General features: G+C 38.2%; 1 protein-coding gene across 10 annotated transcripts in view; it reads right to left on the minus strand.

Annotated features, from left to right (window-relative positions):
• The window catches only part of ralgapb (Ral GTPase activating protein non-catalytic subunit beta), a 68,606-nt gene that overhangs the window by 2,472 nt on the left and 43,334 nt on the right, over positions 1-22,800 (minus strand). For 8 of the 10 annotated variants that reach the window (XM_056237587.1, XM_056237589.1, XM_056237586.1 and 5 more), the window contains 12 exons: positions 20,786-20,968; positions 19,347-19,498; positions 16,723-16,910; positions 16,116-16,222; positions 13,209-13,364; positions 11,207-11,416; positions 9,517-9,675; positions 8,694-8,853; positions 6,801-6,923; positions 5,056-5,192; positions 868-973; positions 33-108 (listed from right to left, as the gene is read on the minus strand). In XM_056237587.1, the coding sequence (XP_056093562.1) occupies positions 33-108; positions 868-973; positions 5,056-5,192; positions 6,801-6,923; positions 8,694-8,853; positions 9,517-9,675; positions 11,207-11,416; positions 13,209-13,364; positions 16,116-16,222; positions 16,723-16,910; positions 19,347-19,498; positions 20,786-20,968 (1,757 nt within the window). The remainder of the gene's footprint in view (positions 1-32; positions 109-867; positions 974-5,055; positions 5,193-6,800; positions 6,924-8,693; positions 8,854-9,516; positions 9,676-11,206; positions 11,417-13,208; positions 13,365-16,115; positions 16,223-16,722; positions 16,911-19,346; positions 19,499-20,785; positions 20,969-22,800) is intronic. The other 2 variants (XM_056237584.1, XM_056237581.1) reach the window with 1 other exon arrangement.

Here is a 22,800-nt window from a genome sequence, read left to right on the forward strand (position 1 = left end):
GACTGAAATGAGTCTCACTACCGGTTTATTACCTGGAAGCGCTGCTGTTGACGGCCGTCTCCACTCCGGTGCTCGTCTCCGCCAGTAACTCCGACACGGGGAAGTTTTCTGCCAGAAAAAATATTAGTTAATGTTAATTTCAACATTTACTAATACGTTATTAAAATTAAAAGGTTGTATTTGTTAACATTAGTAAATACACTGTGAACTAGCATGAACAATGAATTTTATTGTTTTTACTTTATTTTATTGTTTTTAAAAGAAAAAAGTAAAACTACAATGAAAAAATTTGGTGTGGGTTTACTTCGAAACAATTTTCCCTCAGAAATGACAAGTAAATTTCACAAATAGAAACAAATTCACATTGAATTTTGAATTTGAAAAACGAATAATCTTTGTTTTATTCACAACTTAGTTACTCACAACCAATTTTTTACAGTGTAGCAATTTATTAATTTCTCATAGACAGGCCCACACACACATCCCCTGTGCCTTGTGTGTTTACAACTATAAAACATACAGGTGAAACTCGAAATAAATTTTAATCTTTTTAAAAATTGATTTCATGTAATATTCAAATTTTCTGAGATTTTGAATTTGGGGTTTTCATAAGCTGTAATCCATAATCATCAAAATTATAACAAATAAAGGCTTGAAATATCTCACTTTGCATGTAATGAGTCTCTATAATATATTAGTTTCACCTTTTAAGTTGAATAAATGAACTTTTGCACGATATTCAAATTTTTCGAGTTTCACCTGTATTTTACATATATACATGATTTATAGGTTTATTTATAACTTTTGTTGTAATTGACACCTTAAATTGAAATCAAGGAATTTTAATGAATATGAAGGACATTGTACCGATGTCATCGTATCGCTCGACCCACACGACCAGCACTTTAGTGTCGGGTCCTAATGGCGGTATCGTTCTTCCGGGCGGCAACTTCTTGCTTTTCACTGTAGGGGACTGAAGACATACACATTATACACTAACACTCAAAAGTTTGGAATAATTACGATTTTTTTTTGTGTTTGAAAGAAGTCTCTTATGCTCACCAAGGCTGCATTTATTTGATCTAAAATACAGTAAAAACAGTAATATTGTAAAATATAATTACCAATTAAAATTTCTACGTGAATATATTTTAAAAGTAATGTATTCCTGTGATCAAAGCTGAATTTTCAGCATCATTACTTCAGTAAAGTATTTAGTGTCACATGATCCTTCAGAAATCACTCTAATATGATGATTTGATGCTCAAGAAACATTTATGATTATTATCAGTGTTGAAAACAGCTTCATATTTTTGTGGAAACTGTGATACACTACCCTTCAGAAGCTTGAGGCAAGTAAGATTTACAAATAGAAAGAAATAAAATGACTTTTATTCAGTAAGGCTGAGTTCAGTGGCGGCTCTAGCTTGTATGGCCAAAACATTTACACCTGGTATTAAGATGCGTTTTGGTTGATCGGATCACGAGTAGACATTCCCGTTTACACGTGGTGATTTAATCCGTCTCTTTGGTCCACTTCAGTCCTGATTTCTTCGAGGGGAGTGTCTATGAATGCGTTTTTTCAGATCTTTCCATCTAATGGACAAAATAAGCTTGCACCGTTTATATATGAATGTGAAAGGAGACGACGGAAACACACGGAGAACAGCAGCTTTGGTTTCGACTCTGAAACCTGCAAGACGACGGCGAACGCTGTGAGTGTGTGTTAGATAGGGGGACCAGATGAGATTGGGGACGGGACGGCCTACTATGATATTAAACTACATAGCCTTCAATAAAAGATAATGAATTTCAAACCTGAACCAAACATATTTTTATTCAAAGATCAACAATCTGTCATTAGTCTTTAGTCTGCCACAAAAAAAACCTTAAAATCATGAACGTGAAAAACAAAACAAACAATGACTATTGTGTAAATCAGACCTTTCAGGCTATCCACCGTATTCCTGCGCCCCATGATGCTTTGCGGGAATTATGGGTGTAACTTCCGTTAAGCTGTAAACAATCAGTGAAAGGTTCGCTCTATGAACGCAATACGTTAAAAAAGTGTCACAATGAGATGACATTAATCGACTCCCCCTTCAACCATCGAACATTAAAAGGAAATTTAAAGGTGCAAAAGCATCAACAAGGTACTTTTAACAGACCAAATAACCCCAAAAGCGTGATTCTTTGGTTAAATATATCACCGTATATAGCCTGTATTGTGTAACGAGCCTTAATAAAAAATATTCATTAACTTCAGCATTACGTGATACCATTTCAAAATGATTTCCGTCATTTTGACAGATTATAAATTGCATTTACCTGTGAGAACAAACAAATTTGCGGAGAATAACGAGAGATTCTTCGTGCATTCCAGTGAATTATTAATAGAACATATTGTAAATTAAATTCGGGAGAACAGACCACAAATGTGCATATATGTTGTCCTTTTTCATACTTTTACAGCGGATTGCAAAGTAGAGCCCGACCGACATATCGGCGGGCCGATATTAGGCATTTTCCTAACTATCGGTATCGGCCTTTATAATGGCCGATAAATTAATATTAAAAAAACTGCTGGTGCGGTGATTCATGTAAGGGTGGCGGTGCCAATAAAGCACATAAAAGCTGTCACAAAGAACTGGCAAAAGTAATGATTGTGAATACATCAAATATAGCAAGGAGACATTTTAATTGTTTATTAATAAACAAGTGTTTTCAGTCAGTGTCGCTGCAAAGTTGACGACGCTGACTCACGATCTTCAGTGAACGTGCCAGAGAGAAATGCACATTTCATATGGATTACAGCAGAGAGCAGTCTGTTTTTCGTTTTGAATTGTTCTGTTTAAAAGTACACATTTCAATATAGATATATTTCTGCTGAGTTTTGGTTCATTTATGAGACGAGTTGCAGTTCACGCGCCGGCGCCTCCGTGTCGAGATTATCTATTGTCTGCTATATTTACTTCTTATTTATTAAATCCAGGCAAGTGGTTGATGAAACATTGATTAAAATTAAGATACAATTCATACAAAACGAAATTCACTTTAACGTAATTTGCGCAGTGTACAGGCACTGCCAACACACATTTCAGTACAATCAACTTGAAAAAGTGCATGTACCATTATATGACCCCTTTAATATATATATTAGGTATTCATTAATATGTATTCCGTGCACATTGTGATATTTATTTAATGTAGGATGTTTTTATGTATAATGTTTACGTTACTCTATGTGGCCTCATTAATTGCCCCTTGGGGACAAATAAAGTGTTTTGAAATTGACAATAACTACTCAAGATTTTGCTTTAGTATAATTTTCGGGACAATTAGGGCCGGATTCGGGATTCAGTTTTTCGGGATGTCTGGTCTCCCTTGTGTTTGAAATCAGGAATGGTGAGAGAATATTGTGTTTTTAGCCCTCAAACTAAACTTGGGTCTTCACTTGACAAAGTGTAAATCCTGTCCGGCTAGCGCGGTTCGCATAATGTTACGCATTAAGTCAGTAGGCGGAGAGCAGGCGTTAGTGGCTGTTTGAACGCATTCGACCACATGAGCATTTATTGTCCACTTGAGATCCGATCGACTGAAACGCATGTTAATACCAGGTGAGTAAACAGGGCCACAGAGATGAATGGGTGAGAATACACACAATCTACATAATTTGTCCAAAAATAAAAATCAGCTACAATGAAGAACACACACAGAGATGAAGGAGTGACACCTTAACACATCTACGATGGAGAACACACACACACACGCGACTGTAATATTGTGACAATTGCAAAAAATGTATATTTACTACAAAAAAGATGCTAAACTTTGACAACGAGTCAGTTTTATTGTTATAATAATGACTTAATATCTAAACAAATCTAAATGAAAAATCATTGAATAATCTAGTGACTGTAGTTAAAAATGTGTTATTTTACTTTTAAAAGTGTTTGTTTTCCAGTAGATGGCAACAATCGTCCACTAAACCAAAGCACATTTTTCACGTTATCACCACGAATGAAATTAAGAATGTAGATAGTTTTTTTTAAAAGTCGATTGTACATAAAATGTTGCTATTTTATATAAATGTATATATATAAATTATTACAAATTAAGGCAAAAAAATAATAATATATGGTTCCACTTTATTTCGATAGTCCACTTTAGACATTTTAACTTAGCAACTTACTCATAGTTAGTCGAATGTCTAAAATGGACTATCAAAACAAAGTGTTACCAAAAATAAAGATAAATATAAAAGTGAGTGATATTACATTTGTTAAAAAAGTTACATTACGTTCACATTTCACTGTCTGATTATGTAAGCTAGTTAGACAGAAACATGTATATTGTTGCCCTATGTGTAACAGCATAGCAAGCAACATAGCATAAGTGATAAATTAGCCTATTTTATTATATGCATATTATTATAACGAGATGAATGATATCTGGGTAACGCTTCCTTTTACAGTCCTGTTACCCGTGTACTTACTATGTACTTATTATAGTAATTATAATTACTGGGTAATAACTAGGTACTAACCCTGAACCTACCCCTAACCCATGTACTTACCTTATATTAGCCAGTACTTTCTAGGTAAGTACACTGTAAGTACACGTAAGTACTGTACTGTAAAAGGAAGCGTTACTGATATCTGCATACATGCCTTTATCTTTTGCATGTTTCCGTTCTTCCTTTTCCCTATTTTTTCCCTAAATTAGGCCCTTGGTGGCTTAGACCTTATCATTTGTGTTGTAAAGCTGTTTAGAAACGATATGTATTGTGAAAAGCACTATACAAATAAATGAGAATTGAATTGATTTAGAAGTTTTGAGTAACAGTTCTTCTCCGGGCGCACACTTTTCAGAGTCGTATGACTTAGTGAGTGCGTGTGAGAATGGAAGTGAATGAGAAAACAAGATGGATGAAGTTCGCTAGCCCTGTCTCGTGTGCTTCATTGCTTGAGAACTCCTGACAGACTTGATATACCAGTTTAACCAGTAACGGCCTCGTTAGAGAAGCTCAGGTCTGGGAATGAGACGAGAAGTTACCCGTTGCGCGGGTCCCATGTTGTCGGAGTGGTTTGGGAAGAGCTCCAGCGTGAGGTTGGGCTGTTTCAGTAAACTGGGTAACAGCTCCATCTGCGAGTCCGAGTCTGCCGTCGGGAAGCTGTGCTCGGACGACTCCGCTGCGTTACGAGAGAAAGCAACATTTGTCATGTTAAATAAATAACGGTGTAACGATACTCTCATGTCACGATTCGAGACACATCACGATACTGAACTCACGATACCATATTATTGCGATACTCCAAGACATATGGTAAAAGGTTAAAAAAAATGCTAAATTTGGTGTTACAGTGTGTGTGTAAATGAATAGGCTTGGACTTGGTGCTGAAACCCAAAGCACAGGACAATAGAGACACCAGAATAACAATATTCATGATTCTGAAGGTGAAATTACTGAATTATTTTAGACGAATATGCACTCTTTCACTGACTAGATACATTTAAAATAATGTCGGCCACTGTTTACTGGTAACATCAGACATCTGGCATTATCAGGACCCACAAATATTCCCTCATTGCATTATTATACATTATATTCAACATTATATATAGTAGTTTAATGTAGTACACAAAAATTTTGGGTGAACTATACACAATGCATATTGTCATTATCCACGATGCATATTGTTGCATTTTTGTATTGCGATAAATTGTGACGTGATATATTGTTCCACCCCTATAAATAAATCACTATTAATTCATTAAACGTGTTGCACTAATGGAGAAATCAATATGCCATTAATATTCCTCTGTAGCATGTGACAGAAACGGCACTTTTTGCCTCAAATGCACGTGCAGAGATGGGCATAAATACATGGAAATGTATTTAAAATAAAAATACTGTGTGCAAAAATGTATTTAAATACAAATACAGTATTTTGAAAATACACAAAATACATGTGAAATTGGCCATCCAGTGCAGTATAGGTCACCGTGAATGAAGAAACTACATAGGTCTACTGACTTTTAATTCCTAACCTTATCTCTGCCATTCTTTCTTTCTTTCTGGCAATTACAAATAATCTTATGCAAAATAGCAGCCATTTATAAACTTATTTCTAACCGGGTTACAATGTAGTCGATTACTTGTGGTGAACACTATTAAAAAAATTCATACTGTATGTAAAACTGTGGGAACCTTTTCTGCTATTTAGCAAAGAATATGGATGGGCGATATGACCAAAATCTAGTAACAAAATATATCATGGTTTCACAATCCTCAATATCATGTTTCAAAATTTGAAAGTTTATCTAAAATTTTAAATTACAGGTGAAACTCGAAAAATTATAATATTGTGCAAAAGTTCATTTATTTCAGTAATTCAACTTAAAAGGTGAAACTAATATATTATATAGACTCATTACATGCAAAGTGAGATATTTCAAGCCTTTATTTGTTATAATTGTGATGATTATGGCTTACAGCTATGAAAACATTTTCACAATAATCTAATTTTGAATTTGGGGTTTGCATAAGCTGTAAGCCATAATCATCACAATTATAACAAATAAAGGGATGAAATATCTCACTTTGCATGTAATGAGTCTATATAATATATTAGTTTCACCTTTTAAGTTGAATTACTGAAATAAATGAACTTTTGCACCATATTCTAATTTTTCGAGTTTCACCTGTAGAATTCATTTGACACTATTTAGCTGCAAACATAATGAAACCTAAAAGTGCTTGAACACAGCGACAGCGTAGTGTAGAAACGGGAGTTTACCGGATGAGTCGCTGAGAGACGGTACGACGAACGCTATTTCTGTCAGAGCGTCTGCGTAGTAAAGCACACGCTTCTCTCCGTTAAACACGCCACCGCCAGTGTCACCCAGAGTCACTGCATCATCTGCACAAACACAAACACATGACACCTCATCTCCTGCTACATCCAAGCCATTTAGTGTTTTATCTTTATATTATACATTTTTATTTATAGGCGCCTTTCAAGGCACTCAAGGACACCTTACAAAATCCATAAAAGCAATGACGTTAAACAATAAAACTAGGACAGCAATAAACATCAAATCACATAAAAGCCTGTCTAAACAGATATGACGAGATTTAAAGACTGAAAGATCTATTGGGAATTCCCATGGAATATATTATTATATTTGGAATATGTATTATATTATTACTACATTATAGGCTACGTTCAGACTGTCAGTCCAAATCCGATTTTTGTGCATATCCGATCAGAATTAGCTAATGTGAACAGATTATCTTTTTTACAAATCCGTTTGAAGCTACAACCATATGTGGTTTGAAATCCTATTCAAATCACATTTCTGGAGATCCGTTTCAGTCTTGACTGATCTGATCTGGCGTGGTTAAAGTGACTTTCTCACGCCACGTAAAATGTAAACGTCAGACTTTGTTAAAGGAAACATGATGAAAGTCGGTGCAGAAACAATGCTGTGTTGTTGCAAAGTGTCGGACGAGCAGATTTTTTTTTTTTTGACATCTTTATTGCAAACCCCTCCATGTTGGGGTTGTTGTTGTTGTTTTTGGTGTATTCCAATCAACGCAACGTCATTGCCATAGAAAACAATGCAGATATTCCAGAAAACAAAGAGCTGCATGGACACACAAATCGGATCTGAACTGTTGCGATACACAGTAGGGCTGTCAAAATTGCTCAAAAATGACGTTCGAATATTCCCTCTAAAAAAACACATATATTCGAACTATTCGAACATCTGGTTGCGCATTTTGTCAATGACGCGCATTACGTCAATAACAGGACAAATTAATACAAAGAGACACAACTACTTGTATAGGTAGTTTATTTAAGTTTAAACATATTTGACAACGTATTAACTTACACAAAACCAAGTAAATCAACTAATGGCCAAGAACGCAGACCTCACTCTCGCTCTCACTCGCAGGCACTCTCTCTCTCTCTCTCTCGCCCCCTCACCTCACGCTCTCTGCGCATAACGGTTTAAATGAACAACAATAAACAAATGTTGAGTGCTGATCAAGAGTTTTGTGCAAGCAATTTAAGGTCGCGACTCTTGTCCTAAATATAGCAGGCTTCATTCGGTGATTGAAACAAATATTATTAACATTAATTGAAGTTTTACAGTATATATAACCGACATTGAACGCTCCGAGCGAGCTGTGCTGTGGTAAACTGCTGCTAGCCTGCTAGCTACTATGGCTATTTCGAGGGCGTCTGGCCACGCCCCCATTGGCGGGCTCTGACGTGTCTGATGTAATGCTAGCTCATTGGCGCACACGTTGGAGGCGCCCGTGCCATTGGATGTGCAGTTGCCGCAGCACAGCCAATGAGTGAGCCAGACACTCACTGTGCTATCTGTGCAGCTGGAAAATGCGTTTTACATTTTAAGCTTCAGAATTTTGCCACTAGCAAAGCAGACAGCCGCGCCTCTGCTACCGCAGGCGTGTTTTTCCACATGATTCGAATATTAATTTTCACCTTCGAATTTCTGTTTTTTAAAACTATTCGAATATATATTCGAATTTACAATATTCGTTGACAGCCCTAATACACAGTGTGGACGCCATTCATTTTAGATCAGATTCCAATCGGATACACAAATTATCGGATTTGGACATAGCCATACTCTGATCATGAGATGCTGTGTGTGTGTACCTGGTGTTTCAGCACCGTTGGATGTGTTGATGGTCCAGCTGGTAAACACACTGCCCGTCCACCCCGGATGTTGCCCGACCTCCACCGGCCATCCCAGAGACAGCAGCAGCTCCAGAAAGTGTGGCTGCACGTTTGCCGACGACTCCACGTTCCTCAAGATCTACACACACCAGCTCATTAAAGGGGTCATCGGATGCAAAATTCACTTTATATGGTGTTTGCAATGTGTGGACACAACCACCATACAGTGAACAAAAATACATTCACTCCTTTTTTTTTTAATCTTCAAAAAGCCTAAACACTCAATAATCAAGCCGTTTGGATTTTTTGAGCAATATGATGTCATATTGCTCATGCTCCGCCCACAACCGCTGACAGACTGTCCCGTATTAGCATATTTCCCGTATTATCATATTTCCTGTATTAGCATATTTCTGCCCTTAGCCATTTGGATACTGTCCGCCAAGGCAGCACTTTACATGTCTTGTGTCGAAGCCCCACGGAAGAGAGAGAGAGAGAGAGTGAGTGTGTGTGTGTGTGTGTGTGTGTGTGTGTGGGGGGGAGCAGCTCATTATCATTTAAAGAGACATGCACCGAAACGGGTCGCTGTGACCAGAGCTGTTTTTGAGGAGGTAAAAGGGTGTTGTTTTACACAATCATTGAGCAATTTTAACCAAAGTATGTTACAAACTTTACATGAAGACCCTAATCATACCAACTTGTGGAGAATGGGCATCCGATGACCCCTTTAATATTCTATTAGCTGTACAACAAAACTGATGAATGCACACAGTTTCGCAGCAGGGCACGTGTGAGGTTTCACCTCTTGACTGCTCTTCTGTCCAGCTTTCATGTAGAAGATAAACACAGTGTCACACGGTCGGGACGGTAACAGGTCCAGGTATCCGATGTCATCGAAAAAGCCAGACACAGATGAGTCGAGAGCGATGAGGTGAGGAGGCAGTCGACTGTTTCCAGGCTCCTGAGACACACACAAACAAATTAGATTAGACAATTGCTAATGTGTAAAATAACTGTTTTCTATTTTAAGAGTAGCTATTTAATTTATTTTGGATCATTTTTAACCCCAAAAAGTTACGAACTGGAGCTTTAAAGGTGCATTGAGCAACATTTCATGTTAAAAATACCCGTTTTTCTAACCCATACATGCTTAAACAATTGCCTGATGGGCTGAATGAGCCCTTCTCTGATCACTGCGATTGCCTCTATAATCCTGTACAGTAAAATAAATAAGAGGGATTCGGGACGGAGTTTGAGACTGGGCGTGACGTCATGCGCGTTCACGCTCACCTGGTTATGTCTGGCAGGTTTGTGTATTCGCCGGCGCCGCCATTCTCCGTATCAGGGAAGACAACTCGAGCGACAAAACTTTAATCAACTTTCGACAATAGTAGAAGATGGATTCTAAGACACCGGCTTGTAGTTCATTCCAAACCCCAACGCAAACTCCACGTAAGACAAAGAAAAGAAAACGTTTGTCTAGTGCCACCAAAAGGGCCAAATTGGAGTCAGACAGGCGTCGGAGTAAGACGAGAGTCAACATCGGGAAGGCTTTCAACAAATGGAGAGATCTCCGGTCTGCGCCTCAAACGGGATCCTCAGTTGGCTTTTTTCTTGATAAAACGGTTCATGAACGTGTTTCCATAATAATACAATCATAAGTGGATACAGTAAACACATAAAACAGTTCAACATGGAGATAGATGGAAACAAAAAGCAAAGTTTTCTACAACCCCCATTTTCCCCTCACACGTAAGTGTGTAATTTACTCAAATGCCTTTCCTTTCATATATTTAAAATAACTTGCAGATTTATAACTTTATTACCTCTGAAGACATTATGACTGTAAACAAAAGATTTGTGCGAATGATGCTCCTTTGGTTATGAACAGCTCGTGTAAGCGTGCGTGTGATCCATGAGCGTGCACACCTCTGGTTGCAGTTTCGCTTGTCGCCAGAGGGGGCATAGTTCTGCAAAAACTCAGAGACTTGCGCAATGCACCTTTAAAGCAACACCAAGTAACTTTTCCTCTGCGGTCGCCCTACAGGTTGGAAGTGGAATTGTCCATTACCGCTGTGGTAAATAATTTAGCCTAGCGCCTCCTACTGTCGCACGCGCGCTCGCTGTTTATCCAGCGCCGGCTTTGGAGTGAACGATGTCCACAGACAAGGTAGAGAATGTTGCATGATTTCATGAAAGTATGATGTATTGCGACATCAGAAACAAAGAAAAACAAAACAAAATAATGACTATTGTAACGCTTGACGTAAAGCAAGTCAAATTTGTAGTTTTCTTATGTCTCATTAGAACTACAGAAACTCGACCCGATCTGGCAATCTTACATAGCGTGATTATAGCAGGAGCGCAAAGCAAGTGCCTTTCACCCTGTTACGACTTAATGAACCACTGAAACCATTTTGGAAACATTATTTTAAGGTAAAAAAATCTTACTTAGTGTTGCTTTAACTACACTAACTTGTCCGTTCTCATACCTTGAGCGCCTCTAGTGACAGAAAGCCGAAGTGCGAGAGGAAGAGGCGGGCGGTCTGAAACTCTTGAGCAGGAGCTGGTGGTTTACAGTCTGTCAGTGGGTCTGGGAAGGATTTATTCCTCCACAAGTCCTCCGTGTTGTGCTCCAGTTTGGTCTCGTAATCGATCTGCTTCCCCATCACGGCTCGCAGCTTATCGTGCTGCTGCTCCAACTGAAACACACACACACACACACACACACATTTGATTATTTTATTTGGAATGACCAATACTGATTAAAACAACACAACATCCAAATATTCACAAAGAGCCTGTTATGTTTCACCCGACAATACAAACATCGACAATAGTCACAACAACCACATGAATATATAAATAAATAGGCTATGGATAGAGGTGACGTCGCACACACACAAAGAGAGACACACACACACACACACACACACACACACACACAATGATGAGCAATATAGCATGTACTCTGATAAGACTATTGTGAATGCAACTTTCTAATAAACACACAAAATATTACAAATTATTTATATTTTAAGTATGCATTTTTAGAATGCTTCTTTCCATGCCGGCAAACCCGCTTGTCACGAAGAAGAAAGGAAGCCAAACAATATTTAAATGTTTCAAACAGCCATTCAGATACTTGTATTCACTATTGTGTTTATCACAGCACCGCATACTTAAAGATACACTAAGTAACTTTTTTGTTCAAAAGTAACAAAATTTCAATACGGAGTCAATAAAATCTGTCTTACAAAATGTTTGTTTTTTTTGTCTTGCCCTGATTCACTATGGTAAGACTATTAATAGTGTTTATATTTTAGACCTGTCGGGATGTTTTGGCGGTAAATTGCGTACATTCGTCACTCGCCTGCGCGTATTTCATCATATCCGTAAATAGTGAAAAGTTGCTACGCCTACTTTGCCGCGTGTCTGGTGTGGGAGTATCAGGGGTTAGTTGAGTGTGTGTGTGTGGGAGTATCAGGGGTTAGTTGAGTGTGTGTGTGTGTGTGTGTGTGTGTGGGAGTATCAGGGGTTAGTTGAGTGTGTGTGTGTGTGTGTGTGTGTGTGTGTGTGTGTGAGTATCAGGGGTTAGTTGAGTGTGAGTGTGTGTGTGTGTGTGAGTATAAGGGGTTAGTTAAGTGTGTATGTGGGAGTATCAGGGGTTAGTTGAGTGTGTGTGTGTGTGTGTGTGTGTGTGTGTGTGGGAGTATCAGGGGTTAGTTGAGTGTGTGTGGGAGTATCAGGGGTTAGTTGAGTCTGAGAGTGTGTGTGTGTGTGTGTGGGGGGGGGGGTATCAGGGGTTAGTTGAGTGTGTGTGTGTGTGTGAGTATCAGGGGTTAGTTGAGTGTGTGTGTGTGTGTGTGAGTATCAGGGGTTAGTTAAGTGTGTATGTGGGAGTATCAGGGGTCAGTTGAGTGTGTGTGTGTGTGTGTGTGTGTGTGTGTGAGAGAGAGTATAAGGGGTTAGCTAAGTGTGTATGTGGGAGAATCAAGGGTTAGTTGAGTGTGTGTGTGTGTGTGTGAGTATAAGGGGTTAGTTAAGTGTGTATGTGGGAGTATCAAGGGTTAGTTGAGTGTGTGTGTGTGTGTGTGTGTGAGTATAAGGGGTTAGTTAAGTGTGTATGTGGGAATATCAAGGGTTAGTTGAGTGAGTGAGTGAGTGTGTGTGTGTGTGTGTGTGTGTGTGTGTGTGTGTGTGGGAGTATCAGGGGTTAGTTAAGTGAGTGAGTGTGTGTGTGTGTGTGTGTGTGTGTGTGTGTGTCACAACAAACGAGAAAGGTTGATATGGAGTCGCTAAATCTCCAACCTCCAGGGAATCACCCGTTTTAAACAAACGTGATTCAATTCAAAATTCAATTCCGTGATTAAAGTTTCCGGAATGATCATGTTGTGCAAGTTTGATATCGTCGCATGCCTAGCTGTGAGGTTTCCACACATATTGTAAAGTGTGTAATGCTAAAGATAACAGTATGTTCTGAGGCTTTTATACCTCCTTATCCACAATGTCATGGAGATCCGGGATGCTCAGGTCGGCTTTCACAAACGGGATCTTATCCACTTCTTCTGGGAACGGTCTGTGCTTGACGTTAAACCGAATCCCGACATCGTTTTTGGGCGTGGGTCGGCTTTCAGGAACAAACACTTGCTGTAGGAGAGATGGACATAATGAGGCCGTGCAAGCATAACACTGCTCATAATTATTCCCAAATACAAAATCTGAGCCATATTCTCTCAAAGGACATTTTAATAGAAAGCATTAGTGCTATGAAGTGAATCGGAACTTATTTGAAGCAAAAAAAAGTAAATCTGACAAAAAGACTTAGGGAATTAATGGCTTTTATGAGGGAAAGAACTACAATCCCATGAAGCATTGCGAACAACAATCTAAAAAATTTTTTTTTAGAAATATAAAACTACTCATTGTTATATAAAACTAAAGTTGTTAATTACAGAACCGTAAAGTCGGACTCCCAATGCTTTCAAAATACTTAAATGTGTATATATTAGGGGTGGAACGGTACACAGACGTCACGGTTCGGTTCAGACATCACGGTTCGGTACGATTTCGGTACAATGGAGGAAAAAGCAAAACAAAAATGCAGAAGGCATTGGATTGTTTAAATAAGTTTTATTAATAAAGGCATAGAACCAGTTTATTTGTAGTGCACTGACAATAGTTTTATATAATTAGTTTATTAATTAACTTAATAAAAAGACAAAAAGACCTTGCGATATGTTTGGTAATTGTACCTGAATTAATTTATAATTATTTTGCTATATTTCAGATCAATATATTTGTTTTCCTTAATTTTAATTAACATTATTAATTAACAATGTAACTTTATTCTCATCTGAATTATAAATAATTGATTTCTGTATAAAATAATACTACCATTAAAAACACATTCGATTTTCTTTTTTAATCAATGTAGAGTGTGAAAGATTAGTGCTCCGAGGACGAGAAATGAAATGGAGTTGGATAAATATGTTTTGCTTTTAAAACAGTGTGTGTGTGTGTGTGTGTGTGTGATTTTGGTTGGGTGACAGTTGTAGGTTACAGTTTGACAAGAGTTTACAGTGTGACAAAAGCACAAAGTTCTGTTTTATTGCGAGTGTACACAAATATAAGTAAACACTTTGCAGGTTTAATGATCTGTATGAACAAAATGACGGAGTATGTTTTTTATGTTTCCACTGTTCGATCGCGCCCGCGCCTCTCTCTCTCTCTCGACATCGCAGCCTGTTCATAATGCGGTCACACCAAACGCGAATAGAACGTCAAATTCGCGTCTAGTTCGACGCTAGTCCAAAGCGAATAGGACGCGCGTATAAAGCCAACGTTTGAAGTGAACGCGCGTTCAGAGCTAAGCCGATGGTACAGATTATGTGTCCCTAAAGAACCCGCGTATCTAACAGTAGTTCCGCATTACATTAATTAATTTGCACGCGAGTTTTATTTATTTTTATACCGTGTATTCTCCGTGTAAATTCGTGCCCCGAACCGTGACGCCCGTACCGTTTCGGTTCAATACGAATACATGTACCGTTCCACCCCTAGTATCAGTGTTGTAGTCGAGTCACCAACTGTCGAGTCCGAGTCGAGTCTCGAGTCCCAGTGTTCGAGTCCGAGTCCAAGTCCGAGTCACCAAAGAAGAGTCTGAGTCGAGTCCGAGTCGAGTCACCATTACCTGAGTTCAAGTCCGAGTCGAGTCTCGAGTCCGAGTCGAAATTATATAGGCTACACTTAAGCCAAATCAAGCAACATTTTTCAGGCACTCTTTCTTGCAGCTAGACATGTGTATGATATCACTAGAATTGCCTTTGACCTTAGTTCAAATCATTGTCAACTAGCTGTGGCACGATTATTTATTTAATTGTTTAAATACATTTTTGGATGATCAGTCAACTATGGATAAAGAAAACAAAAAAGAAAGCCTAATTGGACAGAGGAGGAGAAATGCATTCTTCTTGACGAATATGGTAAAAGAAAAACAATTTTGAAATTTTGAAAAGTAAACTAAATCCCAATGTAACTGTGGCAAAAAACCCCAGAAAATGCAGTGCTATAAGCAGTTGTAACTCCGCAGGAAAAGAGTGGTTTCGATGTGTGACATAGTCAAGGTCGCCGTCTAGTTTGTTAGCTAAAATAAACATAATTGTGTTATTGTATGAGTGTTACGTTAACTCTCTCACGAGAATGCGGCGTAAAGTGAGTGACGTCAGTGAGTGTGTTGTCAAGCAAGGAGAGCGAGCGGTAGCAGTGTCTGTGAGGGAAAAAATAGATCACGGCCGGTCTTGGACCCCGAAACAGGAAAAGTGTAACATCTTATATCAATTTTTTATAACCTATTTAGTCAGAAACAACGCCATTCATTTGATGAATGCTCAAGTCCGATTTTATATATTCTCGAGTCCGAGTCCAAGTATAGTCATCAGTCCGCGAGTCCGAGTCGAGTCACGAGTCCAGAGAATGAAGTCTCGAGTCGGACTCGAGTCCAGAGAATAAGGACTCGAGTACTTCATCACTGCCTAGTATATATATATATATATATATATTTACATACAATATTTTAGGTTTATTGTGAAATATGCATATATACACATACATACACATTTAAGTATTTTGAAAGCATTGGGAGTCCGACTCGTTTACAAAAACTACCTGTTAAACAATCAGTTTACAAATAATTTGAAATAATGATGGCTGATGGCTTCAACAAAAGCAAATACCATTGATTAACAACCTCAGAACTCACAGTAGGGCTGTCTTTAAAGGTTTATAAGTTATCGTTAAAAATCAATTTCCCTATAGAGAAAATTTGTGAAAGTTGTTTGCTTCCGATTGGCTACTTAAAACACATCTCTGCCCTGATTGGTGGATGATGTTGCGTCTTACCTTCTGATTGGCTCTTGCGCCTCGAGGCTGATGGAAGAGCTGCATTGTCCATGCGTGCCGACCAGACATGCCTCTGATTAACATGGTGACTGATGGGCAGGGGTCTGCTGACACACACATATTAACAGGAAATAAGTTCTCTGAATCAACATGCACCAATGCTACATTTTCTAAATGTCATAATCATTTGTTAACACACAAGTATTCATTACTTGAATGAGCTCATACAAAATCACAGTTAGCTAAAACTGTATTTATTTTTCCTTTATTTTACCAGGATAGTCCCATTGAGATAAAAATCTCTTCTTCCAGGTAAACCTAATTAGTATTAATTTAAACAATGTAATAATTTAATGCAGAAACAATGATTCAATTATTACATTGTTTAAATTAATACAGTTTTAGCTAACTGTGATTTTGTATATGTACATTTCTGAAATACAGTTTCCTCTGATACCAGATCACTCTAAATTGTAATATGGACTTCTGTAAAGCTGCTTTGAAATGATGTGTATTGTGAAAAGCGCTAAACAAATAAACATAAATTGAATTGAATTGAAATCCGAGCTGTACTGGAGGAGTGAAATATGAAGGGTGTTTTCCTCACTCTGTTCGTTTCCCAGGGGCTGCTCCAGCATGCCGAGAATGACAGAGTTATCCAGGACGAAGTATCGGAAGTTACTGCGAGACGTGGAGGTGAGTCGGGAATATTTGATCAGTGTGTCCTCGTTCAAGAGACTGCAGGGAGAGGCGGGACCACTGGGAGACGGGAACGCTCCCAACACCTGCATTATACTGGAACACAGCAACACAAATCAAGGCCTTGTCCACAGTCCACACTAATACGCTTTCGCTTGAAAACGCATCTTTTTCTCTCCGTTTTGGCCTTTCGTACACAGAGACTGCGTTTTTATTAATTGAAAACACTCTCCAAAGTGGATACATTTGAAAATGCTGTTTTCGTGTTGTAGTGTGGACTGTGGAAACACTGGTATTTAAAACCGATGATGTAAGTTTAGTCATGTGACGCATATTGTACCAATAGATATTCATGTTTATACTGGTATTGTGCCTGTTATGTGCTTTTCACTTTCACACTGTTGCTGAAATATGTTAAACTCTTCATATCACAGTCCTGCAAAGGTGACAGAATTCACTCACATTTGCTAAACATGAGAGAAGTTACATTTAGACCAAACATATAATGGTGAGTGAGAGCGACCTGGACGATCACTGAATGCTGGGATATTTTGCTAAATAAAATTATTGAATTGCACGATGACTTTATTATTTATTTTCCCGTCTGCATCATCTCAGTGAGCTTCTGTGAGGGTTTACACATGCGCAGTAAAGGGGAATTTAGCGTTTTCAGGACGTTTTTTATAGGGATGTCCCGATCTGATCACGCGATCGGAAATCGGGCCCGATCACGTGGTTTCAGACTCGATCGGAATCGGACGTTACCTCCCGATCAGGACTCGGATATATGTAAATTAGGGGTGTAACGGTACATGTATTCGTAATTATTGAACCGTTTTGGTACGAGGCTTCCGGTTCGGTACGCATACAAACCGAACGATTCCTAGGACCATTTTTCCTGCAGACAAAATCAGCGCTGGCGCGATCACCACACCGTTGCGCAACATCAAATGGCAAACGTAATGAAAGCGGAACGAAACTGCGCTTCTCATTATATTGTGCTTCACGGACCGTTTATCAGTTCGGACCAGCAACATCTGTGCAGCGTGAGATCAAGCGACACTGTGCTAAGAGATCCAGTGAAGAAAACATTTGAATTCTCCACTGAAGTAATAACATCGCTGCGAGATCTAGTGAGAAGCATTCACATTTCTCCGTTATTACCCGTAGATCTCTGTTAGATCAAACAGCGCTGACGTGGACACCAGGAGAAACATTGTGCCGTGAATGAACATGGATTTAATGTTGCACTTCAAAACTCAAATATTATATAAATATATATTTAAATGTTATTTTTAATGTGATTACCGAAACATTATTTGTTCATCCTTCAAAGATTACCCCCATTTATAAACCTGAAAGTTTCAAGATGTAGGTAAGCTCACACTTATTTAAAAATAGTTTTTCTTTTAATAAATAGGAAATTTCTCTGGCATTTCTTTCTTTTTGCTGTATCGCATCGAACCGCGAATTTTGTGAACTGTTACACCCCTAATGTATATATTCTCATTATTTTTTTTATACACTTTTAAAACATTTTTAGTTTTTGTTTACATGCCTGCCGGGTATTTTAAAGGAGAACTCCGGCGCAAAATGAACCTTTGGTCTAATAGAACATTGGTACCTAGTCAACCGTTCTCTGAGATTTGTTTTCATGATAATCGAATGTAAAGAGTTTTATCTCTAAAAACTGGTTAGCGTATAACACTAGTAATGGGGGCATATAATAAGTAAAAAGAAATCGCTAGTTAATACCACTAACAAGGCTCAAAATAGCCCCACACGAACACAGTAACATAATGAGGGTCCCTACATGCAAAACGAAGCATTGAGAACTTTGTAAGTGTACAGACCGTTTAATAAGAAGATAAAGATAAAGACAGCCCACTTCGTGTATACAGACAGGAGCCATCTTTGGAAAACAGTCTCGACCAATCAAACCACGAGCGACGTGCTAAGTGAGCTGAACTGTATGAAGTTCAGTGAACTTCTGAACTGTATTAATGGCGTTCGTGGTTTGATTAGTCGAGACTGTTGGTGCTATCACTTGGTGCAAAGGTGCTTTTTGTTTTTATATTAGACTTTTTCTATATTTACTGTTGCACTAAAGTCCAAAAGTGAAGATTTTATGTTATTTATTACTTGATTGTTCAAGCTACCTCACAGAAGTGCTCTGTTTGTTAACAGAGTTGTTGAATGTTAAAATAAGGTGAATTAAATAAAAAATAAGGAACATCCTGGATCTGTTTTTTCTCTCTTCTTTATTCTTTTTTTATGTATTATATAAGTATCGGATCGGGACTCGGTATCGGTAGATACTCAAAATCAAATGACTCGGACTCGAGGGCAAAAAACCCTGATCGGGACATCCCTAGTTTTTTTTTGTGTTTTTTTGTTTTTAGCCTGTGGACGGAGAGCGTTTTTAAACGAAAACGCCGTTTTCAAATGTATCCGGATTAATGTAGACGTAGCCCAAGACAGGCGTACATATCGTAGGAGAGAAATCAATGTGTGTGTATGAAAGACGCTCACCATGATAACGTGGCCTCGGCGGCGTCTTTCACCCTCATAGACGCCGGGTTGTGCTCTTTGTCTCCTTTGTACTTCACTTCTTGTTCGCCGGTTTTGGACTTGCTGCCCGAGATGCCGAGCTCGACAATTTCCAACACCTCAATCAGACAATCCTTAACCACAACACAGGAGTATACAAACAACACAAACATATTCAATCTTACAGCTAAAAAACACACGTGGCCATAAAACCCCCCCAAAAAACTCTCTAGATGACATTCATTTAACATTTTGATATTTATGCACTTTCTCTACAATGTATTAAAAAAAATTTCTTTTTCTTCTATAAATCACTTTTATTTATATGCACCAATATAAAAGTATGATACAATTCAAAAGTTTGGTGTCAGTGAGAATTTTTTAAAAGAAATTAATACTTTTATTCAGCAAGGACCCTTTAAAATTACAATAAAGACATTTACAATGTTACAAAAGATTCTATTTTAAATAAATGCTTTAGAACTTTCTATTCATCAAAGAATCCTGAAGAATAAAATGCATCACAGTGAAGCTGTTTTCAACATTGATAATAATCAGAAATATTCACATAGAAAAGTTAATTAAAAAATGTAATCTTACTGACCCCAAACTTTTAAACGCTTCTGTATATAGCATAATATTTACCTACAGGTGAAACTCGAATAAAGTTCATTTATTTCAGTAATTCAACTTAAAAGGTGAAACTAATATATTATATAGACTCATTACATGCAAAGTGAGATATTTCAAGCCTTTATTTGTTATAATTTTGATGATTATGGCTTACAGCTTATGAAAACCCCAAAGTCAAAATTAGAATATTGTGAAAATGTTTTCATATCTGTAAGCCATAATCATCAAAATTATAACAATTTGAAATAAAGGCTTGAAATATCTCACTTTGCATGTAATGAGTCTATATAATATATTAGTTTCACCTTTTAAGTTGAATTACTGAAATAAATGAACGTTTGCACCATATTCAAATTTTTCGAGTTTCACCTGTATATATATATATATATATATATATATATATATATATATATATATATATATATATATATATATAAAATGTATAGTATATATGTTAATGTAGAAATTTTATGAATCATTGAAGCGCTGAAGTGATTCGTGGAACTGAATCAACCTTTTCAAATCTATCACCTTTTTAAAGAGGTTTCAATTAAAAAAGTAAAGCAAGAAGTGAAACCACTGCTTCTCTCTTTAGGAAGCTTAATAGCCAAATCAAACAAAGGTATAAAAACACCACATTGATATTTGTCACTAGATGAGATTGGACACAAACAGGAAGTTTAAGATAGAGAAGTGGCTCGTTTGACTGCTTTGTTTTTGCTTCTGGTGCTCAAGTTTCAGCCTTTACGACCTCTAACCAGTGGAAGTTGAGGTTTGACTGGCCGTACCTTCTCGTTGAGCATCTCGGGGTGTTCGGTGAGCCACACACACAGGCAGTGGAAGGCGGCGACGATCATGGAGTGCAGGTCTCGGGAGTGCAGCGGAGCGGGCCGACTACACTGATACACGATGTAACTGCACACAGAGCTGACCGCACGCTTACGATCAGACGAGTCCACACTCACCTTCACCTGGACGTAAAACAAACACGCATTTCACTCGTGTTGTACACGAACGGTTAAACAATTACGATCTCTCCTGCTCACCAAGACTGCATTTATTTGATTAAAAATGCACTAAAAACAGTAATATTGTGATCAAATATTGCAATAATTCCTGTGATCAAAGCTGAATGTTCAGCATCATTACTCCAGTCTTCAGTGTCACATGATCCTTCAGAAATCACTCTAATATGAGGATCTGATGCTCAAGAAACATTTAAGATTATTATAAGTGTTTAAAACAGATTTTGTGGAAACCGTGATACATTTTGTTTTTCAAGAATCTTTGAATAGAAATTTCTAAAGAACAGCATTTATATGAAGTAGAAATGTTTTATAACATTATAAATGTATTTTATGTCACTTTTAACCAATTTAATACATTCTTGCTGAATAAAAGTATTAATTTAGTACATTTTTGTAACTTTTGAATGATAGTGTATCACGGTTTCCACAAAAATGTTTCTTGAGCATCAGATCCTCATATTAGAGTGATTTCTGAAGGATCATGTGACACTGAAGACAATGATGCTGTAAATACAGCTTTGATCACAGGAATAAATTACACTTTACTATACACTCACCGGCCACTTTATTAGGTACACCTGTCCAACTGCTCGTTAACACTTAATTTCTAAGCAGCCAATCACATGGCGGCAACTCAGTGCATTTAGGCATGTAGACATGGTCAAGACAATCTCCTGCAGTTCAAACCAAGCATCAGTATGGGGAAGAAAGTTGATTTGAGTGACTTTGAACGTGGCATGATTGTTGGTGCCAGAAGGGCTGGTCTGAGTATTTCAGAAACTGCTAATCTACTGGGATTTTCACGCACAACCATCTCTAGGGTTTACAGAGAATGGTCCGAAAAAGAAAAAACATCCAGTGAGCGGCAGTTCTGTGGGCGGAAATGCCTTGTTGATGCCAGAGGTCAGAGGAGAATGGCCAGACTGGTTCGAGCTGATAGAAGGGCAACAGTGACTGAAATAACCACTCGTTACAACCGAGGTATGCAGCAAAGCATTTGTGAAGCCACAACACGCACAACCTTGAGGCGGATGGGCTACAACAGCAGAAGACTCCACCGGGTACCACTCATCTCCACTACAAATAGGAAAAAGAGGCTACAATTTGCAAGAGCTCACCAAAATTGAACAGTTGAAGACTGGAAAAATGTTGCCTGGTCTGATGAGTCTCGATTTCTGTTGAGACATTCAGATGTTAGAGTCAGAATTTGGCGTAAACAGAATGAGAACATGGAACCATCATGCCTTGTTACCACTGTGCAGGCTGGTGGTGGTGGTGTAATGGTGTAGGGGATGTTTTCCTGGCACACTTTAGGCCCCTTAGTGCCAATTGGGCATCGTTTAAATGCCACGGCCTACCTGAGCATTGTTTCTGACCATGTCCATCCCTTTATGGCCACCATGTACCCATCCTCTGATGGCTACTTCCACCATGTCACAAAGCTCTAATCATTTCAATTTGGTTTCTTGAACATGACAATGAGTTCACTGTACTAAAATGGCCTCCACAGTCACCAGATCTCAACCCAATAGAGCATCTTTGGGATGTGGTGGAACGGGAGATTCGCATCATGGATGTGCAGCCGACAAATCTGCGGCAACTGTGTGATGCCATCATGTCAATATGGACCAAACTCCCTGAGGAATGCTTCCAGCACCTTGTTGAATCTATGCCACGAAGAATTGAGGCAGTTCTGAAGGCAAAAGGGGGTCCAACCCGTTACTAGCATGGGGTACCTAATAAAGTGGCCGGTGAGTGTATATTCACATAGAAAA

Source organism: Rhinichthys klamathensis, unplaced genomic scaffold, assembly GCF_029890125.1.
Source record: "Rhinichthys klamathensis goyatoka isolate OS25496 unplaced genomic scaffold, OSU_Roscu_1.1 h1tg000488l_1, whole genome shotgun sequence".
Lineage (NCBI taxonomy): Eukaryota > Metazoa > Chordata > Actinopteri > Cypriniformes > Leuciscidae > Rhinichthys > Rhinichthys klamathensis.